The sequence below is a fragment of the Triticum dicoccoides genome, chromosome 1A, assembly GCF_002162155.2.
Source record: "Triticum dicoccoides isolate Atlit2015 ecotype Zavitan chromosome 1A, WEW_v2.0, whole genome shotgun sequence".
In the NCBI taxonomy this organism is placed as follows: Eukaryota; Viridiplantae; Streptophyta; class Magnoliopsida; order Poales; family Poaceae; genus Triticum; species Triticum dicoccoides.
In genome coordinates, this window is record NC_041380.1 from 81,203,297 (window position 1) to 81,211,200 (window position 7,904).

At 47.8% G+C, this 7,904-nt stretch overlaps 2 protein-coding genes across 2 annotated transcripts; both read right to left on the reverse strand.

Annotated features, from left to right (window-relative positions):
* Positions 1 to 750: 750 nt before the first annotated feature.
* LOC119266514 (benzyl alcohol O-benzoyltransferase-like) lies at positions 751 to 2,512 on the reverse strand. Its single transcript, XM_037547787.1, has 2 exons — positions 1,885 to 2,512; positions 751 to 1,807 (listed from the first exon to the last, which is right to left on the reverse strand). Exons 1-2 carry the CDS (start codon positions 2,503 to 2,505, stop codon positions 941 to 943), a joined length of 1,488 nt encoding a protein of 495 aa, XP_037403684.1. The 5' UTR covers positions 2,506 to 2,512; the 3' UTR covers positions 751 to 940.
* Positions 2,513 to 2,932: 420 nt separating this feature from the next.
* On the reverse strand, positions 2,933 to 7,463 carry LOC119364420 (putative TrmH family tRNA/rRNA methyltransferase). Its single transcript, XM_037629896.1, has 4 exons — positions 7,162 to 7,463; positions 6,925 to 7,029; positions 5,949 to 6,075; positions 2,933 to 3,471 (listed from the first exon to the last, which is right to left on the reverse strand). The coding sequence occupies exons 1-4, from the start codon at positions 7,399 to 7,401 to the stop codon at positions 3,254 to 3,256; spliced, it is 690 nt and encodes a 229-aa protein (XP_037485793.1). The 5' UTR covers positions 7,402 to 7,463; the 3' UTR covers positions 2,933 to 3,253.
* Positions 7,464 to 7,904: the final 441 nt, after the last annotated feature.

Consider the following 7,904-nt stretch of genomic DNA (forward strand, 5'->3'; position numbering starts at 1 on the left):
TTGGGCCGTCGTCCTGGGCCGGGCCATGTCATGACATAACTGACATACCATATGCGATCCTTTTTTATTTTTTTCGAAACGGAGGCAAAAGAATTGCCTATCGATTAATTAAGAAGAAGAGAATTGCCCAGTTGATTTACGAAAAACTGGGCGAAAACCGATACAAACAACCCAAAAGAGGGCTACTCACAGAGCACGAAGCACCACGAACACATACACTGCCCACCCAATGCTCCTAACACACAACACTCACAACCCTCAACACTTGGTGAGAACATCGATGCAACGACTCAGAAGATCAAAGCCACGACGAAGACACGAGAAAGTGAGCACTACCCATCATGAAATCACGTATGCCTTCTCTTTGCCATCACACTTCTTGCGTTTGTTTCTCTTTGATTTCACCTTCACGAGGCAACCATCTGTCTTGGCGGATGTCGAGCGATCAGTCACCAAGCGGCTCTCAAAAGGTGGTGCCAACACACCACACGCATCCACATTCTTCAGATGCACACATGACAAAGAGGAGTCATGTTCCTCACATGAGGTCGCCGACGAGTCTATCTTCATATTCTTCACTGACAGACTCATACAAAGCTCCCTAAGCTCAGGCATGATCTTCAACGTCGGAGCCACGACAACGGCCATGGACTCGCCCTCAGTGGAAGACAATATAGGGGGCAAGGTAGGCATCGATGCTGAGTTGTCTCCACCACAAGGGGAGAAACATCCGAATAACTCCGCCCCCTTGTCCTCTCCAAAGCAAACACCGTTTGCACAAAGAGCATGCGACATCAGAGTAGTCTTTAACATAGTCGACACAGCGAAGAATCCACTCAGAGCAGCCTCCGCTCGCTCCAAAAAACTTTCAACCCAGCCCTGCAAGCCGCATGCCGCACGTACTGAGTCGTAATACATACAGGGACGACCCGGGCACACGCTACGCCTTGCACAGGCTCTCCATCTCCGCCGCGAACCGCTCCATGGCCGGCCGTGGCAACACGATCGGCACGGTAATCGCGTCCTCCCCGTCACGGTCCTTGACGGGGACGAGGAAGGTCACGCCGAAGACAGTGTCGGCCGGGCCGCCGTACACCGGCTCGCCCCACCCGAAGTCGACGCGGTGGAACCCGGCGTGCCGGTTGTCGGACACGACGAACAGGTTCTGCAGTGCCAAGAACGGCCGGCCGCGCAGAACCAGCACGTCGACCGTGGAACGCACGTACTCGGCGGTCACTGCAGCCTTGGCCCGCCGCACCAGCGCCACCGCGTCAGCCAGCGAGCCACCCCCGCGCAGTGCAGCGGCGTCGGCCAGCGCGGCAAGGGGCACGCACGCGTTTCCATAGTATCCGCCCGGCAGGCCCAGCTCGACGAAGGCCCGGAAGTTGGCGATGATGACCAGCCGCGCTTCCTCGCCCTGCGGGACCTCGAGCGCCGCCGTGCGGGCGCACCAGAGGTATGCCGCCAGCGCCTCGAAGGTGGTGACCTTGTCGCGAACGAGAGGAGGGAGATGCTTCTTGATCGCTGCGAGGTCGGAGGGGCCGAAAATGAAGGACCGCATGACCATGTCGCCGGCCGGCGGCGCCGGCGGTGGAATAAGGTCGAACTCGCGGTGCGGGAACGACGCCATAGGCGGGTTGCGCGCCTCTAGGAGCTCACGGGACCACGGGGGAGCGACGGTCGGCGCCGGGAGGCCGCGGGCGAGCTCGGCGACGGCGTTCATGAACTGCACGATGCCGATGGTGTCGCACATGGTATGGTTGAGGCGGAGCGCGAAGATGAAGCCGCCCCAGAGCAGCCGAGTCACCTGGTGACCATGATAGGACAGTACATACGTTTAACTCATGCATTCAACAAATGCAAATTAACCACCATTACAGATACCTGGATGAGCAGCAACGGGCAGTTGAGCACGCCGCCGGAGCCCTCCACGTCGAAGAGCAGCTGGTCCATGCACGGGAACGGCGGCCTGAGCCCGGCCCCCTCGAGCTCCTCCAGCCGCACGTCGGCGTCGGCCTCCACGAACATCACCCCCTCACCGCTGCAGTCGACCACTAGCTTCCGCCCCTCCGCCTCTCTGAGCCGTCCAGCCAGCGGGTAGTAGTGCACCAGTACTTCACCGAGCGCGCGCCGGATGACTCCGGCCGGGTGAACCGGTGCGACGTCGTCGTCATCCATCACGCGGGCGCGGTAGACGAGGGCGAAGGACACGTGCCCACGCAGCGTGTCCTGGTCGTCGATCTCAGACAGGCGCTTGGTCTCACGAGGCGTCGGCGCGGCCGGGCCGACGAGCTCTGGATCGCGCCGGCGCACCGCGAACGCCAGCGTCGCCATGGCGGCGGTCGCGTGGGCGGGCTCCTTGGACTCCGGCGCAGGATGATCTTGGAACAAGCTGGAAACCATACGTCGAGAGTTACTCTCGGCAGTAGAACTTGTGCAGAGTGCGAATTGTTCGCAGCCGGAAAGTCCAGCGTCCGAAAAGTCCAACAATGCAATGCTTGACATTTTGGAGCAAAGCTGGAAAACGTCCTAGTGCTCGGTTAAAAGGGGAGAAACTAGATACCTGGCTGGGAGCTCTCGTCTTATAACATTATGCCATATTTGTCCGATTTACATGGACTTGATGGAGTAGTTTGGACCAAAACAAAGGAGCAAGTTAAACTGCTTCAAACATTGCAGCTGACCGCATCCGCATGCTCAACCTCCCAGGATCTGCAAATGCTCCGGATCCGCATGCTCAACCTCCCAGGATCTGCAAATGCTCCCAACTCGTGCTTTCACACCGTCAAAATATTCGATATCCACACAATTTCATCCTCGCAAAGTTTTGACCTTTAGCCGCGCTCAGAGGTCCGCAAAGGAAACTCGTAAAAGATGGATGAATATAACCCTTCGAAGTTTACATACAAAAAGGTAAAACAAATTTCCAACAGCACGCAACAATCTTGTACTGCATAACATAAATCGTATATCATGTCACAAAATTTCATAGCAAAAAGGAGCGGTAGTTTTTGGCCCAAGTTTGAAGGCACTCGTTTTTAATCCCGTCCCTGATATCACAAGTCATTTTTTAGGGGAGGCATATATTGCGCTTCTGCTCCTTCCCCCCTTTGTTGGAACAACAAAGATATTATAAAAAATTCTGCCCTCCCTTGGTGAAAATAGAACCAGTGCCACATCATGTCTTATGTATTACAAATTCACCATATCAAGCCCTTGTCATCCAGGGGCTTGTTTAGAAGCAGAGATAAGATTAGTCTGTAAACATCATTCCTAGACCATTTGATTCTTGCGGATGGCTACTTCCATTTTCCTCGAATATATCGCAGGCATTTTCTCTGCGTGCCTTTCGCTCTTCAATCACGTCTTCTATTGAATCTGAGCAGTAGAGCCCCCTCGACTGCCCCTTTGGTTTCTCAGCAACCACAAATTTACTGCCTTCTCGGCTTCTTTCAGGAAAGCCTGCCCAGACTGCAGAAAGGCAGGCAAAAATAGTAATCAGTCGACAATGACAGTGTGTAGAATGACTGGGCACAAGCACTCCAGCACAAGAAAGACTAGTGTTCAATAAAAGTGGATTGGTAAGATTCTCAATAGAAGTGGAGTGGTAAGATTCTCCAGTAAAATTCAGAGTCAACAATGGCAGCTGTTTGTGTCTTATCCCTGCCAATAGGTTTCAGCCTGTTCGACACCTTCAGGGTTTCGGCCACGAGTTGGCAAATATAACCAAATACTAGACAAGTGCAGAATAGGGTCTATTGTCTGCGGGGCCAGACTTAGATGCATCGTAGTCACGCTGCCAACAACCACATCCAAGTTCAGAAGCTGTGGTACATGAGCCAGTCTCAACTTTCTAAAAGAGTTCTCCAAATCAGGGAAGAGTCTTGGTTTGAATGGTCTTTCTATTAATGGGGGAATTACTACTATGGTACCTAGTTTGGTGTTCCTATTGATACGGGTGAACTACTACTTTCCACTTGTTCAGTTTGTGCTCCAACAAATTAAGATTCTGTGCAACCGCAAACCCTCTAAATAACGAGGCAGCAACATGATCCAGAAATCAATGCATAATCGCTCCCCTGAGTCAGGGCTTCCTGCCCTGGCCGCACCACCTCCCAGTGGTGCCCAAGCCCCAAATCGCCAATCCTGACCTAATTCTTCCCCATCACTTCCATCGCCAGAATTAAAGCTCTAACGCTCTGTTACTTCTCATCATACTTCCTGTCAATGCAAATTCCATGTTCAGAATGCAGTAAACACCTTTCCAAGATTAATTCCAAAACTTCCTTGGATTGTGAAAGGGTACTTGTGCTAAAAGCTTAGAATTATCTCTAACGACAATTATTGCTTCTATACAGTAGACAGAGCTAAAGCCAGTAAGGAAATGCTCCTGGGAAACTTAGGTGCATGTGAATTTCTGGTGAGGTCACTGATACAACTTATGAAAGTTGAGTTTCTGTTGATTAATACAAGTTGGATTGCATAACCAGGTTTTAAAGTTCATGAAACTTAAAAAAAAAGTTTATCTCTCATCTTCCACATACGCAAATTGTATTTATGTGGTATTGTACATGTTGATATTTTTTTCTATGAACTTGGTCAAACTTTACAAAGTTTGACTTAGGGCCCAATCTACAGGCTTTCGCTTTAGAAATGGAAGGAGTACATAACTTGGTGGTATCCATTTTGTAACACTAACCACCTGTTTCATCCACAGTTTCTAACAAGCTTGGGGATTAGGACAAAAGCCTCAACTGCCAAGTAATTACATGAAACAGCTGAAAACCAAAAATAGTATCACCTGAAAAATGGCAACACGAATTCTGGAGGGAAGATCGCTATACAATATCTAAAAGGTATAAACTGAACAAGGTCTACAACTCTACATATACGCAAAGAAATTAACGCACTGCTGTTAAGTTAGCTGCCATAAAATCCCAGTAAACATAGTTTTCCTCTGTCTGTGCCTATCTGATTATGAAAATAAAAATAAAAATTCAGTGGTTCCTTGCCATTACCAGCTTTTTAGTAAAAAAAGTACAAGTAGGACAAGTATTAAGGGAAATTAGCTTACGGGCTAGATTCATGGATTTACGTGTATTTATAAAATCAACTTACACATCAAGATTCACGAATGTTAAGACAAAACTAGGCATCTGATAATTTGTAGTAACACAATAGTCCAGATTATTGATGTATGAAACAAGTACTAGTTGAAGAATATTTTGGTCAAATGGAGTAACATACAAATAAAACAAACTAACAGTATGTAAGAGAAGTTCTGTGACTGTTCCTATGAACACATGATTGAAGTATTGATGGAGAGCTCATGTACATAAGGTAACAGAAGATACGAGACATGTGTTGCAATTTGCAACCGTGCAAATCACTTTGGTTTTAGCATTAAGTGAACATGAAAAACTCCAAAAAAGATTGAATCAAACATGTAAGTATGTAATATGTGACGTTTTTAGAGATTAACACCCTGTCTGTTCTATATGTCAACTTATCACCTAGAGTATCTAACTCAATAAGAATTGTACAAACATGGTTAGCATAGATAACACGATTACTTAGGCTCTGTTTGGTATTGTGATTCCTTTCAATCTCCTTCCTCCATGTATTTATTTTTTCCATGCAGCAATTATTTTGAATGTGTCTTTTTTAGATGTAACAACTCTGTACCCTTGATTCCACTATGATTACTGATCAATAGTACTCCATAGTTTAGATGGATAGTCTTACTGGAACTGACTAACAAGACTCCATAGCACAGCATAATAACTGCAAACTGGCCCTTAGAGTCAGAACATGGAAATTCCATACTCTGTTCTAGAACAGAGTGAAGTTAATACACAGGAAAGGCTTTAAAAATTCCTAAATCTTGTTCAAATAACTTGACCTGTGCTAAAAATTCATCGCGCATCAAGCAAAGGATAGGAACTTACCCCCGAAGTGGTGGAGAACAATCGATGCTGCAACGGTAACATTGAGTGATGCAGTTCCGCCACCATACTGAGGGATGTAGACGAAGAAGTCACAGACCTCACACTCCTTTTGTGAGAGTCCTGTACCCTACTGGACACAACAAACATTGGAAAGAATTAATTAGAATAGCGGGCACACAAGTTGCTACCAGTGTTTCTTAACAAAAATGAACAATGTCCACTTCAGCTTTTAAACTTGTCCAGCAAACTTCAGGAAAGATCTAACTCACAAGAAGTTTTCTAACATCTGGAAAAAATTGAATTGAACAGTAAAATATGCTAATCCAGAAACATGGAGGATTGTGATACTAAGTATGTTTAACATGACATAAAGTCTTGAGATAACAATTTGTTTACAACATGAATCAATTCAAATGATCTTAGACTCATGGGCGCAATTCCTTACTTTCATGACATAGGTGGCAACGCTGCTCCAGCAACAACTACAGATAGATTAACTAGGAAACATCGTGATTACATCATGGTTGATCTAATATCCATTCGGGTTCAAGTTGCACAGATATGAAGGTCCAATATTCAGAGAGGGGGAAACGAAAATAGCATTTACGCCACGTCTTGCATATGTGGTTAACGTCTTCATGTAGCCGAACAATTTTTTAAGCAAATACCCAATGAAGTTTTGTATCAGATATGAAAGCCTACTGCAAGGAAGGTATTTTCTCCTCTAACATTGCACTTGGGTTAAGCTAGTTCTTACAACAATGACACAATCAGCAGACACTGACATGGTACTTGCACAATATGGAAAGTACAAAATGATTGAATGCGCGGCGATGACACATTTGTGATTGCATATGTTGACTATTTGAAGTTGAGTAATCTCCATCCGGGCCCCCCTCTTAAAAATCGCATACCAGACTAGTTAATTTTACATCAGCACTCGTAACCAGTACTGACACAAGAGGATCCAACGAACCTCATTGCCGAAGAGGAACGCGGTGCTCCTGCGGAACGGGTGGGCCGTCACAGGCAGCGCGTCGTCGGTGATCTCCACGCCGCAAATGTCACACCCCCTCTTGTCCTGCAAGCAACAGCACACAGGAAGGTAAAAGAGGGGATACGGAAAAGGTGGCTAGGGTTTAGTGTTTAAGGTTTAGGGAGAGGGCGTGGAGGTTAGGGGGATTTGGTGTGTCGGAGGTGGAGAGAAAATTGCCTTGAGGTAGGCGCAGGCGGTGGCGAGGGAGGTGAAGTGCCGGAAGCGGAGGTGGGAGGTGGATCCGTGGCTGCCGAAGGCGCTGACGTCGCGGCGGCCGACCACCACCACCTCCGCCACGCCAAAGGCCGTCGCGCTCCGCGCCAGCGTCCCCACGTTGTGCCGTTTGGCCACGTTGTGCACCACCACCACGCTTTCCACCGCCGCCGTCGCCCCGCTCGCCGCCGCAGCTGCCGCCATGGCCGCCGTTTTCCTGGTGCTATTCTCCCTAGGAAAAAAAGTAAAGGACGGGAGGGAGGGGTGTCGCGAGCGATGCAAGGGGAAAGCTGCCCGTGTGGACAGTTCAGCCGACAAGCAGGGCCCACGAGTCAGCCCACCGCCTAGCTGTCATACTCTTTTGCTGGATTCGAGATCCATTTTGTAGCTATGGTTGTACTTAAATTAAATTTAGAGCACCTATCAGAAAAAAATAGAACATATAAAGTGGTTGATATATCAGTCGTATATTAAATCGTGTCTTACAACATCTGCAATTATAGTTTACAAATACGAATCCTTATATGTTTGCGGACCGTTGGACGCGTTTGCGGATAGCGTCCCACTCCTCATATTTTACCATTGTAATCATAGACTCATTTTCAAATCCTTGTTTTCATACCTGGCATTTCATCTACGTGCATAGCTGAAAACTAACAAACTAGCTACTCATGTCAATGATCTCCTCGTTGAAGGTGTTGGCCTTG

What these genes read in the sequence shown, in the direction of transcription:
- LOC119266514 (XM_037547787.1), bottom strand. Translation starts at nt 2,505, where the DNA reads ATGTCAAGCATTGCATTGTTGGACTTTTCGGACGCTGGACTTTCCGGC. An exon ending in GCCCGTTGCTGCTCATCCAG is followed by an intron (nt 1,808 to 1,884) that starts GTATCTGTAATG and finishes CATGGTCACCAG; the next exon opens with GTGACTCGGCTGCTCTGGGG.
- LOC119364420 (XM_037629896.1), bottom strand. Translation starts at nt 7,401, where the DNA reads ATGGCGGCAGCTGCGGCGGCGAGCGGGGCGACGGCGGCGGTGGAAAGC. An exon ending in CGTTCCTCTTCGGCAATGAG is followed by an intron (nt 6,076 to 6,924) that starts GTTCGTTGGATC and finishes TGTGTCCAGTAG; the next exon opens with GGTACAGGACTCTCACAAAA. An exon ending in TGTTCTCCACCACTTCGGGG is followed by an intron (nt 3,472 to 5,948) that starts GTAAGTTCCTAT and finishes GCCTTTCTGCAG; the next exon opens with TCTGGGCAGGCTTTCCTGAA.